General features: G+C 37.0%; 1 protein-coding gene across 1 annotated transcript in view; it reads left to right on the top strand.

The window, feature by feature from the left end:
- The window catches only part of LOC121310439 (receptor-type tyrosine-protein phosphatase N2-like), a 243,618-nt gene that overhangs the window by 183,958 nt on the left and 33,913 nt on the right, over positions 1–25,747 (top strand). The window contains exon 13 of the mRNA XM_041243621.1: positions 20,384–20,596. Within this exon, the coding sequence (XP_041099555.1) occupies positions 20,384–20,596 (213 nt within the window). The remainder of the gene's footprint in view (positions 1–20,383; positions 20,597–25,747) is intronic.

Below are 25,747 nucleotides of genomic sequence, written 5' to 3'. Positions count from 1 at the left end.
AAGCCTCAGAGAGTATGCATTTAAAACATTCAGGAGCCTTGCCTGAGAAACAGAATGGATTCTGTTATGTATGTGGCAATTGTCTTCTTTCACTTCAGACACACGTCTCTCTCTCTTGTCTCTTCTCTGACACTCTCCTCCTTCTGAGCCGAGAGTGGGTTCTTTTATATTTGTGGCTGGTGCCTTAATTATCTATTAATAAATTAACTTATAAAGGTTCCAGCCACATTCCCACGAGATCTAGGGAAGGGGTTTTGACCCCATCCTTACCGACTACACATTATAACTTTTGCCACACTTGGTTTATGGATAGATTATTTTAGCAAGACGTGCTTAACTCCAATTTGCATGCTTTTAACACTTAGCTGCATCTAAAGCTAAGGTCCTGGTAAGTTTCTATAAAATGTGCATGACTTTGCTTCCTTGTTACTTCAATAGTGTTTCCATGGAAATACACCATGCCCTGTAAGAGCCAAAGGAGAGAAAAGAGAACTTCAAGGACAAGTATACTTGCGAGCAGTTTGTCAGCAGTGAATTCTTAGGACATTGATACTTGTCAGCAGGGCAGTTAACAATCACTGCTGGCAGCTTTAAAATAACTTTGCACTTCTTGCCTCAACCCTTAATGAATTTACTCTTGAAGACTTCCAACAGGTGTGTGCTTGTCACCTGTTCATTGGAAAGCAAGGGGATAGATTAAAGCTAAGGCAGAAATTGAAAGAGCTGTAAAATGGGAGGATCTATCTATCTATCTATCTATCTATCTATCTATCTATCTATCTATCTATCTATCTATATATATATATATATATATATATATATATATATATATATAAGACAAGGGTCTGAAAATGTGATAATGAGTTTGATACAGATATGTTTGTAAAGAAAAATATATGTTTGCAAACATCACATGGTGTCAGACTGTACAGTCAGCTTTCCATTGGTTTTAGACAGAGAAGACAAATCCTGCCAGATTCCATTCTAGTCAGGTTCTGCATTGTAGAGGGTATCCCACCATTCATTTACAATAGGGATTTGTCGGGTCCCCACTATTATGCCGATACAGAATACAGGTAGTAAAGGGGCAGGATTAGGCAGGCTTTATTGTGTACCTGGTAACTGTCTCTTTAAAGAGTTGAAATGCAATACAAAATATGCATACTCTATATTAGATTATTTCTATACTTTCCAACAGCAATTTCCTCAACCTCAAATGCAAAGTAATTATTGTTAGACATACATAACTGTGCAGATCCAAGCCAGAGAAAGTGCTTGCATTATGGACTTCACCTGCATGCTCTTTCAGGGTCCCTTCAATGAGTTCAGAGTTGTGGTATATACTGAAGAAGCCAACACAATTCTAAAAAAAGCTAGAAACCACTTCAGAATTATTACAATCCTCTAAATTCAAAATATCTCGCTCTGTTTTGGTAATATTTTTTATTTGTTCCTTTCTGAAGTTATAGCAATCTGCACCATTTTCAAACTAACATAACCAATAAATCTAACATGAAATACTGTACTACTATTATGGCTGCTGGTAGACTTTTGCAATATAATTTTATAGTTTCTTTGATTACATGGTGTTAAAATATCTAAATTATGTTACCATAGTTTTTTTTTTTTTTTTTTTTGTTATGTCTCAGTTCTATAATTCTAGGAGATTGTGAAGTTTTGTCTATAGCTGTAAGTGTGTTTGTATTAAAATGGTACCCATTCTTTCTACTGTACAGTACAGTAAGTACCTGGCACATTACATAAAGGCATCTGTCCAGAAAATGAAACTATCTCTGCTGTATTGATGAGCTCTAGTTCTCAAAATGACCTCTGTGACTGAATCTCCTTTTATATACGACTGCTGTGAAAGCATACTTCAATATCACTGACTGTAATCCAAGCTGATAGGCGCTTTCGTTCTCCAGGCAGTTAAAATGTTCCTGTCAACGTATAAAAACAACACAACTTTGCACAACACATTATGCACCTAAACAATCTGTATTAAATTGATAGATTGACGTGTGTGTGTTTAGTTCATTCTAGTGTACCTGAGATTGCTGCCCCTTGCCAATCAAAAGAAAGGCCCCTAATCATATGCGTTAGCTGAGGAGAGACGGGGATAACAAGCCTTGGTTTTTTGCCTTGTTTGTTTGTTTTCTTATGAAATCAATAACACAATTGTATTTGTCACCGTTATTCATGTGGAGACAAATCAATGCCCCCCACACACGGGCTGCAGTAAAATACAGCTACAAATGAGATAGCAAACCTGAAACAGGTTTAGTAATACTGCATTAATGACAACATTTTCTATGCTTTCTCATTTCAGATTTTAAGTAACCAACACTATGAGACTGTTTAAACAATAGCAAAAAAGACCATGAACCCAGTGTTTATCCGGGCTGTGCATATTGTGGGCAGTGCACAGCGACCATACAGTATAGTATGCAATGTGATTCCCGTCTGAGCTGTTATTTTCATTTAAAGCTCAAGAAGAGTGAATCTGGGCATTACCAGAAAGAACTGGTTGATTGGCTTATCAAATGCTTGATAAACACTGTTTGCTGGCCACCAACAAAAAATAAACTGAGAAATACTTCAAAACAGAACCCCTATCTGTAATCAGTGTATAACCCTGATCTGCAATCATATACAGTAAAAAACTTTTTTTATTAAACAATCTTCCATTTGTTCCCCCCTACATGCATGTTTGTTATGTATCCTATTTGTATGTAAATGATGCATGTGTAATGCTGGTAATTGTGAGCAGGCTGTTATCATGTCTTATTGCAGTTGAGACTGGACTTGTCAAAGTTGACTGGCTGGTACAAGGTAAAGTGATCTTAAAACAAAGGTTTGAGTTGAAAATATATGTATATTGACATATAGACAAGGACAGATTACTGAACCTTGTTACAAAAAACAAACAAATTAGGGGGTACAAATTTTCGGGAGGGGAACCAATATTCCTGAATATTTGTTCCTAGGTGGAAGGAATATACGTTCCTAGGGGAACATATATTCTCTGACTCCGGGATAACCAGAGATGAAAGACTGATGCAATCCGGGGTGATTCTCTAGTGCTGGAAAATGCTTTATTTTAAAAACCAAGCTGTTGTTTTCAGGGTAATGGTTGCTCATGAAAACTCATTAAGCTCATGAACACGTGTATTGTTACAGGAGTATGTTTTATTTTATATTTCACAAGGGAATCGCTCTATTTGACTTACTGTTTGGTTAAATAAACAGATATTTCTACCAGTTCATGTCAGTTTTGAAAAAGGGTTTGTACAAGGGGTGTGACACAAGATGCCGCATTTAGCAACAATGTTTGCTAAAATTGCAATGCAATTTAGGCATTTCTTTCAAATGTATGATAAAAATGTCTTTTCAGTACAGCAATATATCTTTTGATTGAGAATTCCACATCATGGATGAGCTACTGTACCTACAGTATGGCAGGATCCCCTCAACACAAGTAGAGGCAGTAATCTTCAGTGTAGGGTACAAGACCAAGACATTTGATTTATTTACACAGAATCATACACCTGACTTTACAGGTTGAATGAAATGTTATTGAAAATGTTTTATAGTATGTTATCTAGTTAACGTTATGGTACTTTGACCTCAACCAAGATTGGTCATGTTATTATTTGATTTGCTTTATATATATATATATATATATATATATATATATATATATATATATATATATATATATATATATATATAATAGATGGGCTTCAGTGAGTTAATAGAAAATAATTCCATCTGGGGTTTCTGTGACATCATAAACTACAAGGCCATTAGGTCAAGTAGCTTATAAACTGTCACAGAAACCTGAAATGGAATTAATTTCCTTCAAATCACTGAAACCCATCTTTATTTTTTATAATACATGGATATTAGTATCTGTAAAAAATAAATGAATAAAAGGCAATAAACAGCTGTTAAGGTACAAAATGCAAGTGAATTTAGTGAATAACAACGTAAATTAAGTAATATTAAAGATATCTTTTTGACAATTCAGGAACAGTGAATTTTTAAGGAAAAGGTGTTTCAGTGGGGTTTGCTTTTTATTTATTTTTTTAGTCTGTCAGAGTCAAAGATTATTTGTCTCATTCGCTTGGTTAGTGCTGATGTTGGTGAAGGATGATTGTAAATCTTCACAAAGACAGATTTGTTAAAAGTGCCCAAAAACCACGAATTGTAGGTGTTGTCGAGTGATTGAAAATGAGACATTTTGTGTTTGAAAGTACTCTCTGGGTGCACATGATTCAAGGTGCACATGATTCAAGTACTGGTCAAAGGTTAAGTATAATCTTCCAGATGAATATGCTATTTTGACGTGACTACTGTGTTATCATACCATTTTTTTCAAATGACTCAGGATGCAAATATAGCCTTCATCCATGAATTTATATAGATAGATAGATAGCTAGATAGATAGATAGATAGATAGATAGATAGATAGATAGATAGATAGATACCCAGCAACAGTAAAAATGATTACATTGAATCTATGCTGTAGCACTCATATACTGAGGAGTTTGAAAAAATCTGGAAAGGGTAAAGTAAATCATATACCAGTGTGCATCTTTTTTTTTTTTAATCATAAAAAGTACTTTGTAACATTTGCCTTTTAACCCTCATGTTTATTTTGGGTCTATGGACCCTACAGAGTTGAGTTGACAGTAGCATAAATTTGTATTATAGTTTTAGCATGACATTTTACAGCTTGTGTTGCAATGTTTCAGAGGAGACCTGTACTGCAATATTTATATTCTAAAATTGAATCTCTTTTATCAGCTCACATGCTGGCTCTCCACTCTAGTACACTGATCAATAAACAATGACCGTCCGTTTAAAGCTGCAGAGTCCCACAACTGTGCTGACTATTTTGTTGTTGAGAGTCCCTTTTGTTTACATTGCCCAACGTTAGTTTCAGCAGTCATTCTGAATTGCCAGTAAATGAATGAATAATATTTTGGATACTGCTGTAAATGTAGTACGGATTGCGCAGTAAAATCTGTATTTGAAGACGGGCATCAAGAGATTTAGTCAGCAAGTGGTGCAGCTAACCAGTTGTTCTGCATTCATTTATGTAGTACAATACCATACAGCTTGCTTTTATTTAGCACTTTTCATTTGAAGCATCCCAGGAGCTTTATATTCACATAAAAAAACATTTTAAAACTTGAAAAAGCCATTGGCTAATCAATCCAGTTAAAAAATAGACTAACTCAATCAAACCTGTTTTGAAATGTTAGCTTGCGTAAGTTCAGGAGGTGTGTAGCAAGGGGTTTTCCAATTTCCTGTCAATTAGTTCCTATTTACTATTTAAGCCCTGATCACTTGCACCTTTGCTGTCTAGCGTTTCGTTTTCCTCATCCTCCACTCCTCCACCTTCTCATACATGCCTTCGCATCAGTCGTCTCTGGGGGGCAAGTGATCTCAATTCCCCGACCTCAGGGCATGGCTTCAACTAACCCTTGAACTTCAGGGGGGTTCTCACCGTGTGAGTCAGAGCGGACCCCCGGCCACACTCTGTTCTTTCGCAGCTCCTGCGCTTATCTTGCCTCACTCAAGGCGTTCTATACTCTGTCTCAGTTCGGGACGTGGCTACTCATGCTCGAGTCCCATACTAACCACTATGCCTTGTTCTTATCTCAGGTCCCAGGCAGCGTGAAGTCTCGGCCAATTGGGGGTCTAACGAGCGCCCCTTTACAGAAGTCTCGGATGCTGGGTACCCTCTCTATCTCCTTTTGTGTCCCAGGCTTGAGGGACCATCTTCCTCTGAGAGGCGGCTCCACGAGTCATAACCCTCATATGTGTTTTTGGTTGCTAGGTCCGTCAGCCCTGAGCGTGTCGGCATCGCCGCCCTCAGTCAGTGACCACTTTTGTATCCCGTTTCGGGTTGCTAGGCCTTCGGCCCTCAGCTCGTGTCGGCATCGCTGCCCTCAGTCAGTGATCACTTTCTGTATCCTGTCTTTGGTTGCTGGGTCCTTCGCCCCGGGCTCGTGTCAGCATCGCCGCCCTCAATCAGTGAGCACTTTCTGTCCTAGCTTCCATGTCCAGCTTCGCTGGTCTGCTACTAGAGTGGGCCTCGCCTGCTCTTCTATCCTAGGTCCGGTTCTTTCTAGCCGGCACTCTGTCCTACTAACCGCTCCCTTCTGCTTCTTCTGCCCTATCCCTATCTCTATCCCTATCTCTACCCCCAGCTCACGCCTCGTGAAATGTGATTTAAAAGACTGGACTGTGCCGGCATTCCTGATATTACTTGGGATGCAGTTCCAGAGGCAGGGAGCAGAGCAGCTGAAGAACCCCTTGCCCCTGCTGATTTTACACCACTTCTAAGAACTGCCAAAATTCAGTGTCCGCTGATCTCAAGGTGTAACCAGGAGCATGTGGTGCCAACATTCCCTGTAAATATAAAGGCTCAAAACCATAAAGGCCTTATAGGCAGTAAACAGCATTTTAAAACCAGTCCTGAATTAATAGGAAGCAGGCACAGTGATTCAAGAACAGCAGAATAGGTTGTGAATGACGTGTGCTTGTCAGCACAGAATTTTGAACCAGTTGTAGCTGAAATATTTTCGATTCGGGAAGGCCAGCAAACAAAGCAATTCTAAATGCCTGTTATAGGTGCACTTATTTTAAAATATGCTGGGCTGTGATGCTGAATGAGTCTTAGAGATTAATTCGATCAACATAACCCACCACAGCAGTATTTTGTTAGAGCATCTTACATCATTATTAGAGCATTTCACAGTATTATTAGAGTATTTTACCCTGGTTTGCATTGTTGGATTACCCTCAAAAAAATTCTGGGTGATGCAGTCGAGGGAGATTCCCTAGTGCTGTATGATACTAAGTGAATTGTAGCTTGCTGCCTGTTAGTAGTGGTAATTTAAGATTAAGAGATACAAGAGACTGTGATTGAATTTGTTACAAATTAAAACAACATCTTCAATTGACTTTCAAGAATCAATTTTTACAATTTACAAATTTAATTCTAATTACATTTAAAATTGAACTGATTGTCGAATGTTGATCTAATATTATTTTTAAACTTTGCAAGTGTTTTTTTTTTTAAATGAAAGAAATCTTATCTTGAGATTTAAATATAAAGTGGTTTTATACCATGACTCACTGCTTAAGTCATCCCAGTGGTTAGCAGTTACCACGGCTTTCTCCCTGTGGGCATTTAAAATAGTTACAGGTTTCAATTTGAATCTGCAGAATACCCAGAAAACCATCTTATTCTAAAGGTGTATGCACGTTTAATCTGGCTAATCTTAAACTTCATAAATTCAATGACAAACATTTTGAAGATCAAGCCCTGCATGTATTAAACTGCACTGCTTGAATTACAACAATAAATGTCTTTGAATAAGATTGAGTCGGTGGCTGTGTTTACAATGGCTTTTCTAAGGTATGTTATAGTATACCGTAATGTTGTCACGCACTTTGTTTATTTGTTATAAAGTGGTATGACCCAAATGGGGGTTCCTAGCTGTTTTGGCTTGATAAACTGCGTACCGTACCATTCACAACATCCATATGGTAGAGACAATAAGAATAATTCTTCATATAACTACGACTAGAACACACAGAAGTCTCAAAATTCCAGACTTGTCTTAAAGGTGCAGGCACATATTCTGTTGAATGTTTTGTGGCACTTGCCATGGTGATTGAGTTAATATTTATTTAAATACTCTTGCAGTTTTAATAACGTGTTAAAGAAACACAGGTCCCTTACTTACAAGGAATAAGCTTGTTTTACCCCCAAAATTGTATAAAACTTAATTATTTGCTGATCTACTTTTACCTTTAATAAAATAAGTGGTTTAACTGGTAGTGTAGATCCTAATTATACAGTAGAATACATTGCCATTTAAATACATACAAAATAGCACTATGATGTTGCCAGTTGTTGTTTTCTTTCACACTTATCTGGAATCAGCCAGCGCCTTGACATGTAGATCAGCCAGGCTTAAAGAAAATGTCTTACCAAAACAAAATATATTGTGCATATGTTTTAATCAACTCACTTTGAATGTATTCAGTGAGCATTATCACTTTTAACAAAACCTGTGAAAGGGGTTCTCATGTAAGGACTAGTACAGATTCTGCTGTTATTCTCTTCTCCACACGTTTGATCCAGTCTCTTTTTTTTTAGGAATCCTTCATGTGCCCCATGTCAATAAAAGATAGAGAGCGTTTTAAGAAGCTTTCCTTGTCTGTGGATATACACAAGCTGAGTTTAGCTTGTCTTGCGCAATCCTGTTTCTGAAGAGCCATCACATAGATTAGCAGCTGACACAAAAAATCTTTCAAAGACAATCAACCCGTCATGTCTGTGCTAGCTAATCACCTTTATCAAGTATCTCTTAGGCTGGAATAATGGCACACGGGGTTAAAATCAATCGCGCCTTTGTGTAGATTGAGGGATACACATTGCGAAAATGAACCCCTTCTTTAGCAAGCGAACGTAATCATGGAAACTATTAAATGATGGGCCCATTATCTGTCTACTTGAAGAAAAGCAAATCATACCAAGGTATGGCTTTCAGTACGTCGTCTCTGACATCTGACCTAATAAAAAATGTCTATCTCTGATTAATGAGTTTATCAGACATCTCCAGGAAAAGAAAAATATAAAATACCTCCTGGGTGTTGTTTTTTCCTACTGTTTGATTCAGCTGAAAGACAAAAAAGCAATGTCCACTGCCAGAGCTGTACTGAGCTGCTGTGTAAAGCACTCTGTGTTATGTATGTGGAGCATTGGGGAATTTCTTGAAGGATTCAGCCCCTCACTAGCCATTTGATTGCATTGTCTTCCATGTGGCAGGCATCCATTAAGATTCCATCAAAACATAAAGAACTATCTGAATGAGAAAATATTAATGTATGATTCTGCCTTGTAAAAAGCACCCTGACATTACTGGAACTTTAATATTTTTAACATCAGGGGATCCAACTGCTGCTAAAATCATAATAGTGCTGTTTAAGAGACCTACGCACAAAGGTTTTGTTTTACATAATCATGATACACGTATTGTATTTCTCTAAACATGTCAGTATTTAGGTGTGTGTCTGTTTACAACAGCCTACTGCATGTTGGTATCTCAGTTCTGCTGTTGTTACAAGCTAAAAAGAGTAACAATATAGATTCCTAGATTTACAAAATAGCCAATAAATTACCATTATTATTATGTGTTTATTTAGCAGATGCCTTTATCCAAGGCAGCTTGCAGAGACTAGGGTGTGTGAACTATGCATCAGCTGCAGAGTCACTTACAACAACAGCTCACCTGAAACACAGAGCACAAGTGACTTCAATGAGTGAGCTGGGATTTGAACCGGGGACCTCCTGGTTACAAGCCCCTTTCTTTAACCAGCAGACCACACAGAATGTAACAGAAATAATGTAAAAAATGTAACCCAATATCAAGCTTAATCTGGTACAATCAGACATTGACTTCAAATGCAGTTTGTATTTTCTAAAACAAGCTTATTTTCCTGTTCTCAGATGTCAGGCTTGTTAAAACAGGAGTAGCTAGAAAATACACATTTAGACAGATTGGTGTTCTGCAAAATGTAGAATGGAGGCATGCAGAATAAATTCATTTTGCATGTGGGTGACACTGATTTCCTGTGTAACTGGTGCTTGTTCAGACTTATTGCTGGTATTTAATCAGCCAGTATTTGTACCTGTATTTGTAAATGCAAAAAGAACTACAGGCCAATGATAAAGGTACAAACAATCCTGCACTGTTTAAGCAAATAAATAAATAAATACTGCAGAAAATGTAAAAGCTACTCAGGGGCACCAGGGAGCAGTGTGTTGTATTTGATGTGATGTTTTTTTTTTCTGTTTTTAAGTCTTTATCATATTTTTTTATTTCCTTAAATACTATAATGATTAATTATTTGTTAAGTAAGAAACAAAAATATCTTTAAATAATCTGATACTCACATGTATATGAATAGCGAACACCATAGGAATTTGCTGGTTGAACACATAGGTACATTAAATCTCATATACTGTAGAAGCAAGATTACTAATTATATTACAAGTTAGCTCAGTTACTATGTTCGACCTGAATGCCTTTGTTCTCATCCGTTAATAATCCAGGATACTTGGTAGAAAAAGGAGCCATTATTTTTTATTATTATTATTTGCCTTCAGAATAAAAAAGGCATACTGTAGGTTTAGACAAAGCTAAGAAACCACCTGCTGAATTAGTGCAAATGGGATGTCCATCACACGACTGATTTAATTTGTTATGCAAATGACATCCCTGGCATGTATGCATTGTGTAATATTTCATATACTGTAAAAGATGCATTACTCTTTTGCATTCAGTTTCAATCACAATGTGCATAACAGCATCTATTGAGGAATTAGTTGAACTTGTATAATGCCAGCATACCCCAGTAACAAAAACACATATTATAACATACAACTGGCAAGAGCCTTCTACTGGCCTTCCAGGTATTATTATTATTATTATTATTATTATTATTATTATTATTATTATTATTATTATTATTATTAGTAGCAGTAGCAGTAGAAGCAGTAGTAGCAGTAGTAGGGTTATTAGAATACTGGGTAGCAGGAAATGTGGGCGAGTAGATGAATCTATTGTAGATTTACCAGCAGTGCTGAATTATGTTGGTTTGTTTTTTGGGTGATACACAGAACCTGCAGTTAATTCACGTTGTGTCCACCCTGTGCCAGTGTACCGGTGTCTGGCTGTTCTTTTTTGTTTGTTTTGAAACTCACGTAACAAGCTGCAACCCCCGTAAATCTGTATCTGTTCTCTATGGGTTGTTTCTTTTCACGCTTTTTTTTTGTTGGCCAAATTAGGACTGCACTGGCAGTGTGGTTCTTCGACCCAGTCTGAAAACCGTCTTGTAGACCCAGTTTAAGAAAGGTGAATCATATCAGGAGTTACGCAAGGCCAAATTGGAAGACTGAGAGAAGCATACTCTGCCTATTTAATATCAATTGGTCATTTTAATTTTGAAGGAGAGTTTCTCCCTATAAAAGAAAACTACATGTAACTACATGCCATTGATGGCTGATAATTTGTGTTCAGATGATTCTTTGGTGCTTCCTGATGTATAACGAAGAACTGTGTCAACGAATGAATCAGTATAAAAAGTGCACTTCTGTTGTATAACAAATGTCTTTATAAAGTGATTCCTTATACCATGAATGGAATAAATGTAATGGTAGAGATGAAACTAAATTGCCTCAAAAGTGCAAGGTAATTGAACAAAATTAAGTATGTGGTGTGCTGTGTGATTCACGCTTTAAAAGCTTTTTAAGTGCTCTGGCTTTTCTTTTCCATACCACATCGTGGATCGTTATTTCTGTGTTACCTGTTTGACAATGTGGCAGTAATCCTTACACGATCCGTGCACTGGAGCTTTGAAACAGACTTTAAAGTTAAAAGTTGTCAAGATGTTAACAATAAAAAGAAAAATGACAGGTATGTCTTTTAAACAGTTCTAGCAGTGCGGGGGAACATGTAACGCTGTGTTTAAACAATTCTAGCAGTGCGGGGAATGCGTTACACTGTGTTTAAACAGTTTTAGCAGCACGGGGGAACGCGTAACGCTGTGTTTAAACAGTTCTAGCACCGCGGGGGAACAGGTAACGCTGTGTTTAAACAGTTCTAGCAGCGCGGGGGAACGTGTACCACTGTGTTTAAACAGTTCTAGCAGCGCGGGGGAACGTGCAACACTGTGTTTAAACAGTTCTAGCACCGCGGGGGAACACATAACACTGTGTTTAAACAGTTCTAGCACCGCAGGGGAACACGTAACACTGTGTTTAAACAGTTCTAGCACCGCGGGGGAACACATAACACTGTTTAAACAGTTCTAGCAGCGCGGGGGAACGTGTAACACTGTTTAAACAGTTCTAGCAGCGCGGGGGAACGTGTAACACTGTGTTTAAACAGTTCTAGCAGCGAGGGGGAACGTGTAACACTGTGTTTAAACAGTTCTAGCACCGCGGGGGAACGTGTAACACTGTGTTTAAACAGTTCTAGCACCGCGGGGGAACACATAACACTGTGTTTAAACAGTTCTAGCAGCGCGGGGGAACGTGTAACACTGTGTTTAAACAGTTCTAGCACCGCGGGGGAACACATAACACTGTGTTTCTCAGAACCCTGTTACTCTTTAAAACACTGCATCAGTTTGCAAACTGGGCCCATAATAATTCAAAACAATATTATTATTATTTTTTCTTATCCCTGCTCATTCTTAAAAAATAAAAATAATTAATAAAAAATATGGAAAATTGGAAGGAAAAAATCCTTATCAAAACATTTTTTATTTTTTTTGGATGGCTGTTTATGTTGTTTTCTGGGAACAGCACACATACGGTAGTAGCTTAAAAGAAGTGGCTGGGATGTCTTTTGGGAAATGGGATATTGCAGCTCTAAGCTGTACCTTGCTGTGGCTCCTATTCTGTTTGTCAATGTGCAGCCCGGTGCTGTGTGAAAGGACTTGTTTTGTCCCTGGTCAGGCCTGCCATCTCCAGCTGTCACACAGAGAAACAATAGAGGAACGCGGGAGGAGGGGGACTGAATAGAAAGATAAACTGAAGAGCCCTCCCAAGATTTGTCATCTGCATTTGACAGGATCTCCTTCTTTTCTCTGCTTTTTCTATTCCTGCTTTCGTTAATCCTGCCTGTCCTGTTTGTTGCAGCTGTTACCTTCCACAAGATCATTATATCTCACCAATAACTAATTACAAGTGTTTACTATTTTCTACGCTTCCTGCTGTTATTAAGGATTTTTTAAATTGTATTGTATTGCTTTCATGTTTACCTTCTTATATTTGTTATTCCACCTTTAGATACTTAAACAAAAATCTAATGTACAGAATAATGTTTATTCAAAGAACAATTTTATTTTGTAATTGTTTTTATTGCAAGCATGCATAAAACAAGAAAATATATCGTAACTACTTTGGAGATCTCTTTTGAAAACAAAATAAATGTATACAGTATATTTCATTTAGGAAAATGAAATATATTGTTAATGAAAGACTGCATGCATTCACAGATGAAAGCAGCAGAATACAGTGCCCTTTTCATAGAAGTAAGCCTCAAAGACCTAAACAGTTCCAACCGAAAAACAGGGAATTGTGAGGGAGAATGGGATTTCAAATCGTTTATCTGGCTTCATTTCATCAGTTGGTTCTTTTTTATTTCCCTAGCTTTCAGATTCTCTCGACGCAAGCCTTATTCTTTTATAAGCGAGCTCCTACTCTGCACAAGAAGAAAAATAGCAATTCACTAAAAAAAAAGAGAGAAAAAGAAACCCCAAGCAGCTTTACAAATGAGTGACAAAACCAAAGTCCATCCATATTCCCACTTCACCAAGGCTTTATTAACAGCCAGGCCTCCTTATCCAATTGCTGTCAGCAACATGTGGAGGCATCGCTATAGCAACCAGTGGATGTGACATGTGGTGCAGACAGGGACTCTGGGGCTGGTGGATATAAGGAGGGGCTCAGACCTACACTTTTGTGATCACAAAAAACATCTACCCTCCTTTTCACTTTCACATGATCGCTCGAGGGACTAGGTAGCAGCCTTCAGCAGAATTTTAAGCAAGGTTAAAACCTGGCAGGCTTTTTTTCTGTTTTATATTTTTATGGTCAGATCACGGCAACTACTGCCTTTGTTTCTGCTGAAGTGGATGGGAGGCTGTTAACTTTTAGGTTCAGGAAAAGGATTCAGAACAGGTTACACATCCTGCTAGAGCTGCCGACGGCATTGCTGAACAGAACGGCTTATAACAGAACTTATGGGAAAGGAGACTGTATTTCTAAAAAGGAACAGAATCAGGCATTGCATAATGGATTTAGGTAAATATATGCAGTCATATTTGCTACAGTGTTTTCTTGTCTTTTTTTATTATGCATATAGGGGGGACACCTAACAGCTGTAAGAAGGTACATTTCAACTCTTAGTTACTCCTAGTCTGGGTATCCGTGAGGCTTTAGAAGGAATTTAAATGAGAAATGTAGTTTTTTACTTTGTAAGGGGATGTATATTTTAAGTTTGATATTGTTTTAATGGTGTATATTGCATTTGAGGATAACACATACATCACAGTAAGTACAAATGTTTTATTATTATTATTATTATTATTATTATTATTATTATTATTATTATTATTAGTATAGTATAGTAGTAGTAGGATCCATTTCAAGAAATTTATTTTTAGCACTCTTTCTTTTTTTGTGTGTACTCATTTTTTTCGACGGTGCATTTGAATCCTCTGAAACGCGAGTGCTGTCCTAGCACACCTGGGTAATAAAGCATAGCCGGGGCCTTGCGCTGGAGAGGTGCTGCAGCAGCTTCGATACTCATGGAGGGTCCCAGAGATCAATGTGTTGTATTGTCCTGCGGTTAGCTTTGTAGCATGTGTACAAATACGATGAATGCTGCTTCTTACTGATTAACTTACTGATCGATAGGCTCACCATTAGAAAAGTGAATCATGGTTTCTGCATTAGCTGGAGGGACAGACAAGTTTTTTTTTTTTTTTTTTTTTTTTTTTTTTTTTTTAAATAAGCAATTCCTAAATGAAATATTGGAAACCTGTTCTGTATTTCACCCATGCCTTAACTAAAGAACCAGTTTCTCTAACGTATGTTGATATGTGAGTTTATTTCAAATGCAATGGAAAATAAAACACGTCATTATTTGTAATTCTGTATGTGAAAAGTGATATATTTAAAGGAAAAGCTAGGCAGTTAGCACAGTGGGATCAGTTTAATGTGCTTCTTGAGAAAAGTTCGCTACAGCGCGTAAAGCAAGGCTTTCACTCCACTGAGCAGAGTATTGTAAAGCTTCCTTAAATACAATAGTATACTCTGCATTGGGCATTGTTTCCATTAGATAAACAAACCTGTCACCTGGCTACTTAAGAGAAGATGCAATGTGAAACAAATATAGTTGGTTTGATTATAAACTGGATAATGTGAAATCAGAGCACACAGTGCAGTAAGATTGTATTTCCTAATAGACAAGGTATGCTTCCTTTTTTTTCTTGTTTTTGCTTTGCATTGTTGTGATTCAAAAGCACTCATATGTGCAATCATGGTTTTGCTGTAGCAGGATAATTATAGTCTTACTACAACAATTAATAAAAAAGAAAGATAATTTCCTGAGATTAAACATATATGGCACATTTAATAATATATTTCAGTGTGAAAATAATATATGATCCTGAACCTACTAACAACATATATATATATAATAAAAACAGGAAAGCTAGACTATAAATTAAATAGAAATTCAGGGCTGTTTTAGACCTCTTTAGCTTTTATGAAATGAAAATATGTTTTAGAAATTATTTTAAGGGTGAAATTATTTCATCCTCACTGCATTAGAAATATTAAAAATGATTAACTTTAGAAAAAAATAGAACATGGCTTGCCTTAATACAAACACAAGAAGAAATGATAGAAACTGAGTTTGAAAGTTTAAATAGACTAATCTTCATTGTATTAAACTGTCCATTGGAGTCAGTAAAAACAATTCAAGTGTCTAAAAACAGAACAGCCCCTGTATTAAAAAAGGAATATTCTGCCTTTTAACAATAAAAGGTGTTTGTGTGTGTGTGTGTGTGTGTGTGTGTGTGTGTGTGTGTGTGTGTGTGTGTGTGTGTGTGTGAACCCCAGATTTGTAATCCTGTTAGGAAAGGGATAGTGCAACTTTTCCAAAGCTTTGTGGTTCCCGAGGTTGTGGAAAGATCACTGTGTCCTCACAAATGAATAGGCCGGTGCCTCTTGCTGTGACCTTTCTCAATGATTTGAATAAGCCAGAGCTCCACAAATCCATCTGCCCTTTGTCTTTTGTGAATTTCACTAATCCTTCATACCCCCACGCCAAGTGAACACATGCCTTTCAATACCACTATCTCGGCAGATTTCAATTTTAAAAAGTGAAACCATTAAGTCTGACCTGACTTCAGGTGATAAATTGACATGGTTTGGGGGAGGAATCAGCACAAAGTAAAGGCCTTTAGGGTAATGCTAAAGAAACTGCTTGCTGCTCCATGGAGCCATAAGCTCTATTTTGTGATAGGTGACAAAAGTCAAAAACAAGGCACAAAGGACACATTCCTTAAAGCGCAAGGGCTTGGCTGGCTGTAAAAGAAAAAATTATATTAATAATGATGATGTTCCCTACTGGTACTTAAAGTTTATAAAATCGTAGGCCAAATGCTCCTGCCTTTCCAGGTTCGCTAATCTTTCTTCATTAGGGAAGAAGTGATGGTCCATATTGAAATTAAGTTGAAATGTGGCCCCAATTTCTAGGTCGCACTCCTTGAGAAAGCAGAGTAAGAGAAATGCAGATTCACTCGTTGCATGCTTTTGATGTTTGGAGCTTTGAGCTTTGTGACAAAATTGTAATTTTCTGTTCTTGAACTCAGCCGAATAAAACTTAATTGGGGAGTATACAAAAAAAAGCTGCATTGGGCAGCTGGCGGGGTGTATTGCTAATGGTAATCTCAGTGAATTGTATCTGTTTTTTTTGTTGGTAAACTGCTTTCAAGCGAACATGATTTAGATTTCAGTTGAAACAGAGTATTTGTAAAAAGAGATTACTGAAACAGTAAAGGGTGCATGTATGCTTTTTAAAGTGATAGGGGGCGAGAAGCAGTGTTTCAGCTTCAGTTTGCCTTCATGAATTTGGAAATTTGCAAGTACAATTTCATCTGGACAGATGAACAATAGGTTTCTTTCGCATAAAGAGAGTTTTCTCTCCTTGTTCCAAATGACAATGCCTCGTATTTTGGATAGCTTTTGAAAAGGACTCAGTGATGTGGAGGGTTCATACATGATTATCTCTGCTTGAATCGCCACGTTCACCAAAAATAAAAACCATTTGAAATTGCTGCTGTCCCTATAAAATCACAATTTGAAGCTCCCATTTCAAAAAGCAAAAAAGTAAAGCGTTTAATAAACACATTTATACGGCATACAGGGCGTGTTTTTTCCTCTATAAATTAGAACTCATTTGCTTTGAGAAAACAATATTGCAATGTAGTGCTGGATTAAATGTAAGAATGAGAACAGGACAGAATATCTGTACGAATGTCATATGTGTTGCTGTGGTATATATACTGTATGTGGTGCCGAAAGACATGTGGCAGGACAAGTGCAATGAGACCATTTATGTATGCATTTATTTATTTTTAATAATTTACATCAGTTTAGTTATTTCATTGAAAATATAATCAGAATTTACTGGACAGCCCATTTTGCTGCAATTAAAATATTTAATATATATATATATATATATATATATAATATATATATATATATATATATATATATATATATATATAAACAGTACTAGTACTAGTATAGTTTTGTGTATTGTTTCAACAAATACTACTAGGATAACCAAATCTATTTAAATGGAAATAATAAATTGTGGAAACATGAGTCGGATGAATATTTAGCTGAGCATTATGTTGTTTTTTTTCAGTAAAAAGATGTCACTCTCTTGAAGCCGACAAGCCTGTAAAAGAATATTGCTACTGGACTAGCATAGCGTACAGTTATGTCCTTTCTGTCCATTCAATTACAAGAACACTGTTATAGTGTAAAGGCTTTATAGACGATATTGACTTCACTGTTAAGACATTGAACATGTATGTACTCTGAATAAGCCGCATAACCTGTATATTCACCTGCTGTAAGGTTGAGATTACAAAACATACATCTATAGACAGAGGAGGTGTTTTGAACATAAAGGTAACCGTGCTTGGTGAATTTTGACGGTGTTAGACTGACAGAACAGTGTGTTAGACTAACAGAATGGTGTGTTAGACTGACAGAACGGTGTGACAGAACGGTGTGTTAGACTGACAGAATGGTGTGTTAGACTGACAGAACAGTGTGACAGAATGGTGTGTTAGACTGACAGAACGGTGTGACAGAACGGTGTGTTAGACTGACAGAACAATGTGTTAGACTGACAGAACGGTGTGTTAGACTGACAGAACAGTGTGTTACTCTGACAGAACGGTGCGTTAGACTGACAGAACAGTGTGTTACTCTGACAGAACGGTGTGACAGATCGGTGTGTTAGACTGACAGAACGGTGTGTTAGACTGACAGAATGGTGTGTTAGACTGACAGAACGGTGTGTTAGACTGACCGAATGGTGTGTTAGACTGACAGAACGGTGTGTTAGACTGACAGAACGGTGTGTTAGACTGACAGAACGGTGTGTTAGACTGACAGAACAGTGTGTTAGACTGACAGAACAGTGTGTTAGACTGACAGAACAGTGTGTTAGACTGACAGAACAGTGTGTTAGACTGACAGAACAGTGTGTTAGACTGACAGAACGGTGTGTTAGCCTGACAGAACGGTGTGTTAGACTGACAGAACGGTGTGTTAGACTGACAGAACGGTGTGTTAGACTGACAGAACGGTGTGTTAGACTGACAGAACGGTGTGTTAGCCTGACAGAACGGTGTGTTAGACAGACAGAACAGTGTGTTAGACTGACAGAATGGTGTGTTAGCCTGACAGAACGGTGTGTTAGACTGACAGAACGGTGTGTTAGCCTGACAGAACGGTGTGTTAGCCTGACAGAACGGTGTATTAGCCTGACAGAACGGTGTGTTAGACTGACAGAACAGTGTGTTACTCTGACAGAACGGTGTGTTAGACTGACAGAACAGTGTGTTAGACTGACAGAACAGTGTGTTAGCCTGACAGAATGGTGTGTTAGACAGACAGAAGGCTGTTTTCAATTCTTTCAGGCCAGTTGTTAAAAAATACAGAGGCCTCGCAAGAAATTAAAAAAGCTTTTATTAAAATTCTTCACTTTAACAATTCCAGTGTGAGACATAAAAAAAAATAAATAAATAAAAAAAGCAAGAAAGAAAAAAGTTAAAATGAAAATCTTAAAGGCTGTTTCACAAAAAAAAAAAAAAAAAAAATGGTGGTGATATCCCCTCACTGTAGTGTTTCTGTCAAACAATTTGTGTAGCACAGTCAAAAACAGCTTCTGTAATTAAAAAGTGAATGAAGTAAAGCAGGCTTGGTTAATGGGTCCTGTTTGCTGCTGCCACAGGTTGAATCAGCTAGCATAGTGTCCAGTATACACAGTACAGAAGCATGAAAGACTCTGGATAGGGGAGACAGGGTAAGCGTCCGTACATTCAAATTAATACAGTATAGTAAAACATATAATGGTCCTCATAGGGATGTCCTATAAATACCAAGATGTTAAGACCCTTTTTATACTGTGCAGTACGTTACCCAAACGATAAAGCATACTGTCCCAACTGGTAAGACAATATCCCCTTATATCACACTAAGCAAAGAATTAGGCATAGTGGACTGAAGTAACATGCCTTTTCTTTTAATTGCACCTATATATATATATATATAATGGACTTAATTAAAAATGTTTAGTGCACCCATTTCAAAACGAGTTCTTCATCAGGTGAAAGTCGGTTTGAGAGAGAGAGAGAGATAGAGAGAGAGAGAGAGAGAGAGAGAGAGAGAGAGAGAGAGAGATGGGGATACATGAGCATAGTGATGCTGTGAACACAGGTTTGACTTCCAAGGGGTATTCTATCTGGGTGAATAACAGGATATTCAGCCAATTCAAAACAATTGTATGCAGCTTAGTTCTGTCTGTCAATCCACCTCCTGGGGCTTACAAGGCTAACAATCTTCTGCTGAACCTTAACCAAGCAGGACCATCCTGGAGCCTCAATCAAGCCATGTTTCCATTAACTCGGGCCTAGGTAATTGGTTGGGGGCCTTTGTGATGTCAAGATAAAACAGACCAATGCTTCCCAATAAGAGCCACTGTGTACTTTGTGTAAGACAGAGCAGAAAATAGGAGTTGTCTGACTGAATGCAAAGCATACAATTACCTTTGGAACAGAGGGGATAATGAATTGCCTATGCAGCCATTCAAAAAGGGGAGGTCCTTTTTTGTTTTTGTAACCAAGTGAAAATAGGATGGCGGATTTTCTCACTGTGTTGTTTGTTGTTGCTAAAATGCCTTTATAACTAAACTAATGAGATTAGTGAACAATGGCTAAATTATCGTATGTCTTCAAGGAATGACTGTCATTTTTTTAAATGTTTAAATCTGCAAAGAAAGCGTGAGACAATAAACAAACAAATACATTGTTCAATCATTAATTAGGCAGTACCAGTATATAGTTTCTCTAGAGTACAGGCTAATTTAGATGACTGAAAATCGTATTCGGTTTTTGATTAGACTACACAGTAGGTTATTTTAATCTGCTAAGATGAGTTGTCGATTAGCACCATCTTTTTTCCTTTTTCCTTTAGAAGAGCACATTGAAGTTGCTGCCCCTCAGATCAGAGAAGGAGGACTCTACAAAATTCTTCATTCTCACAGTTATCACGATTGTTTGCATCGTTGGAATCCTCGCGGGTTCTGGAGTTGTGTATTGCCTGCGCCATCGCTCTCACCACAAGCTGAAGGAAAAGCTCACCGGGCTGGGGAGCGACGCTGGCTCAGATGCCACCGCCGCCTATCAGGTGAGATGACGCTATGTGCAAAAGCCAATTCTGAGCATTAACGAGTGCGTGACGAAAGGATCCCCGCTCCTTTGATAACTCCTTGCAAGTGATAAACAGTGAAAGGAAGGGAGCTGTTTGGACTGCTGCATCACGGCACTGCTGGTGACTCTCGTGTGAGATGTGAAATCCCGTGCTTTATTAATCACTCACTAATTAGATGACATCGCACTTTCTAATCTGTTTGCTATTAAACACACTGTACCTCATGCCTGGTAGAATCAATTTTCAGGTATTCATTTCCTAATTGCCTTACTAGAAACAAATCATATTAGAGTGGCAGATGTATGAACAAGGGGCTTTTCTACATTTCAGTTGTTTGTTTTTTTTAAGCAGATTTAGAATCATCTTCACTTTGATGATACATGTATTGAGAGTAAACTGGAACATTTAGTGTAGATTGCTAAGTGGAGTATTTTATGAAAGGCATACTAAAATAGACTCTGTTTGCCATGTCTCTTTCTTTTTATTGCAATTCAGATACAAAACCATTCCAATAAAATGAACCCTCTTGGCTGGTATGACAGGCCTGTGTAAACATTAGTCAAACCTAAATACAATATTTTAAAATACATTATTTCAATATTTATTTCGATATATTTCATTTTAGGCAGTTCACATTCGTGTAATGTATTGTGTGTGGTTCATTTTGTTAACAGTTATCTTTCCATGAAAGGGTTATGAATTAAAAAGTAAATTAATAAAGTATATTTAACAGTTTTTGTAAAAGGTATAAACTACATCCATTTAAAATTCAGTTGCTCGCTATGATAATCAGCAGGACTGGTGACAATTTTAATTAATAGAATCCATAATTAAAATTGTGACTTTGTTTAAGTTTCATTGACTGACCTTTCTGCCATTCCTCCTGGGGGAACCATGGATAAGTGGATATTGATTTTATAATGAGCTCCGATGTGTTTAATAAGGAAGCAGTCGTTACTGTACACCCAGTAAAGGGTATGTTGCACTCTTCTGCAACATACAGTAAATCTATATCTTTATTTTAGTCTTAACCAGGATAGACACAGACAGACACACATTTTATTCACTGCCAATTCAATGCCATGGTTTTCATTCATATATATATATATATATATATATATATATATATATATATATATATATATACAGCTCTGGAAAAAATTAAGAGACCACTGCAAAATTATCAGTTTCTCTGGCTTTACTGTTTATAGGTATGTGTTTGGGTAAAATGAACATTTTTGTTTTATTCTATAAACTACTGACAACATTTCTCCCAAATTCCAAATAAAAATATTGTCATTTAGAGCATCTATTTGCAGAAAATGACAACTGGTCAAAATAACAAAAAAGATGCAGTGTTGTCAGACCTTGAATAATGCAAAGAAAATAAGTTCAGATTCATTTTTAAACAACACAATACTAATGTTTTAACTTCGGAAGAGTTCAGAAATCAATATTTGGTGGAATAACCCTGATTTTCAAGCACAGCTTTCATGCGTCTTGGCATGCTCTCCACCAGTCTTTCACATTGACATTGGGTGACTTTATGCCACTCCTGGTGCAAAAATTCAAGCAGCTTGGCTTCATTTCACGGTGAAGGATCGGTGAAGATCTGGGGGTGCTTCAGCAAGGCTGAAATTGGGCAGCTTTGGCATGAGTCAAGCCAAGTGCAAGGTTGTCCTGGAAGAAAACTTACTTGCTTCCTTCTGCTCTGACAATGTTCCCCAACTCTGAGGATTAGTTTTTCCAGCAGGACAATGCTCCATGCCACACAGCCAGGCCAATCAAGGTGTGGATGGAGGACCACCAGATCAAGACCCTGTCATGGCCAGGCGAATCTCCAGACCTGAACTCCATTGAAAACCTCTGGAATGTGATCAAGAGGAAGATGGATGGTCACAAGCCATGAAACGAAGCCGAGCTGCTTGAATTTTTGCACCAGGAGTGGCATAAAGTCACCCAACATCAATGTGAAAGACTGGTGGAGAGCATGCCAAGACGCATGAGAGCTGTGCTTGAAAATCAGGGTTATTCCACCAAATATTGATTTCTGAACTCTTCCTAAGTTAAAACATTAGTATTGTGTTGTTTAAAAATGAATCTGAACTTATTTTCTTTGCATTATTCGAGGTCTGACAACACTGCATCTTTTTTGTTATTTTGACCAGTTGTCATTTTCTGCAAATAAATGCTCTAAATGACAATATTTTTATTTGGAATTTGGGAGAAATGTTGTCAGTAGTTTATAGAATAAAACAAAAATGTTCATTTTACCCAAACACATACCTATAAATAGTAAAACCAGAGAAACTGATAATTTTGCAGTGGTCTCTTAATTTTTTCCAGAGCTATATATATATATATATATATATATATATATATATATATATATATATATATATATATATATATATATATATATATATAAATTCATGATATTATTATTATTATTATTAGTAGTAGTAGTAGTAGTACTATTAGTATTATTAAATGCATTAGAAGTTGTATTTATTATCTTAGTTAAAATATTCTTGTTTAATTATGGCCTAATTGGAAATAGATATTTTACAGTGACTTGAATGTATGACTACAGGACATTAAAAACCTGCAGGTTTGGGAATGTTTTGTTATTTTTGTGAAAAAGATAAAGACATGACCAGATATGTAGTTACTATTGAAAATTGATTGGCTAGTATTTACCACAAATTATTACAATAATGTTTTCCTTACCAGTTTGTCACGTCAGAAAAAATATATACAATATTTTACATCACAGTAATTATCCACTGTAGTCTGTATTAACTCTGTTTTAGCCTAGCTATCTATTTGATATTGGAATGCATGACAGGAGCGTATTATTCCTGTTATATGATGTTTCACACTGTAAAAATAGCAAATAAGACTCAGCTCATGTTTAAATGTGATTTTAATTAGACAAATGTGGAAACAACATTCTGCCTCATAAAATAATGCCTGTTTTCCATTTACAGCTGTAGTAAAGTATTAACTATAACGTTCTAATAGATATACTAACGTGTTATTTCTGTTTCAAGCGAGTCAGTAACAATAGGATTTCTCAAGTTGTATGTTTGCCGTGAACACAGCTGTCTTAGAACTGTATGGTGTTCTATTGTGACAGTTTTCAAGTCTATATTTGTGTTACTCTCACTCACCCAGTCATAAAAAAACTTTGACTGCCCTGTTGGTTTGTCGTTTCATGGATGCTTCATTTCTGTCAGAGTCTAAATCTTGCCTAGTCCCTTAGAGTTGATCTCCAGGTGTTTTTTTTTTTTCTTCTCTCATTGAGAGGTGTTGTCTCCTGGCTGCTCTGTGTTTGAATGCTCTTTGCCAAATGAGGTTTCCAAAGCTGTCATGTTGTTTACGGTAAAATTTAGGAACTGGAATTGTGTAATTTATTCTATGTGATTGACAGTTGTGGTGGATTGATATGTCTGTCTAGGTTCTCAGTGAGGAGGTTGCTGGTACTAGATCCGTGATGTTTTGCTGGGATAACGTCGCAGGTCTAGTGCAAGGCTGACCAATCAGAGCTCAGGATTTTTTCTTGCCCTTGTATAATAATCAGTAATGTGGCGTGAGAAACATTTTGGAGCAGAAGGCTAATTTAAAAACAATGAACTTGCATGTGTCTGAGGGTAATCCCTGAAACACGCTCGAGCGAGCCTAGTATGGACCCTCTTTACAGAGCTGCAGCTAATTGTGGGTTTATTTATTTCATCAGACTGAGCATGCTGCCTCTGTGCCATATTCCTCAGAGAAAGGCCTCTAAGACACTTGGTAACAGAGCCGCCCCGATCACATCCTCGCTGTCATCATCCGCATTGGCAAGCCAATGGGATGGTGGAGTGTGTGCCCACGCGCGCTGCTGTTTAGAGATGCTTCACTGGTTTAGGGTGATGTGTTTGTAAGTCACACCATGCTGTAACTTATTATAACCTGCGTGAACATTACTCAACTTCACTGGACATATTGTGCCATTCTGTTTTTTTTGTTTGTTTTTTGATCAGGTTGCATTTACTTAATTTACTTTTGGTGCAAATGTAAAAGCCTATACATTTTTAAGCTTTTATCACATGCACATATATTTGCATGGTTATATGGATGTTTGTACAGTATATATTTTTTTACTGAATGTATGATATAAATGTAAACATGCAGTATACTGTACATTAGCCCTTTTTTTTTTGGTTTTCTCTACGTTATGGAGTTTATGTATTTTTTTCCTATTTGAACAACAGCCTAAGATGTATTTATTTGAATTAAGGTGTCGTTGCTTCCATTAAGTTTGCTAAAAATGAACTGCAATGCTTAGTCGACCCTCTATATTAAGTTTTTTTTTTTAAATCCAGAATTTTTCATATGCAGTACATTATGTGTTGCCAGACAGGGGGAACACAGTGTTTTGTACAAATAAATGGAATCTAGTTATTAAATAAAGTAGCTTTCCTCATTTCAAAAATGCTTGGGCATTATTATTATTAGTTTATTTGGGAGGCACCTTTATCGGTTTCGCTGCTGTGTTTAAAGTACCAGTTTCAGTATAGCAGTGCCACATTCTTTTACTTCATGGTTGATCTTGAAGGCTTTGGCTTGATTTGATCAGCCTGTACTCTGCTGGGATAAGCCACAATTGGAGTTTAATTTTAGAATATTTTATCACACTGGAGAATCACTCAGGATGGCAACAACCTATCCTTGTCTTAACTTAAAAATAACTAGGGGATGCAATCCTTTTCTGGTTCTGTAAAATGAATGGTTTTGGTGGAGTAGAGGTTGATCAGAACTAGTCACTACGTAGGCCGGTATATATATATATATATATATATATATATATATATATATATATATATATATATATATATATATATATATATATATATATATATATAAACACATACAAAGGGGCTTGTCATACCTGATCGAATCATGCATACAGTGCTGTATATATAAACACGTACAATGGGGCTTGTCATATCTGTAAGATAATGAGCTTTGTTTTTTAAAACGTAAAGGATTATTGTACCCAGAGCTCCAAACAATAGCCCTGCACTTCTGTGTCTTTGTTTGAGAAATCATTGTCCAGTCAAATTTGTATCACAGTGTGTGAGT

Source organism: Polyodon spathula, chromosome 3 (assembly GCF_017654505.1).
Source record: "Polyodon spathula isolate WHYD16114869_AA chromosome 3, ASM1765450v1, whole genome shotgun sequence".
Lineage (NCBI taxonomy): Eukaryota > Metazoa > Chordata > Actinopteri > Acipenseriformes > Polyodontidae > Polyodon > Polyodon spathula.
The sequence above is the reverse complement of the archived record's forward strand: the minus strand, read 5'-3'. Positions and strand labels throughout refer to the sequence as shown.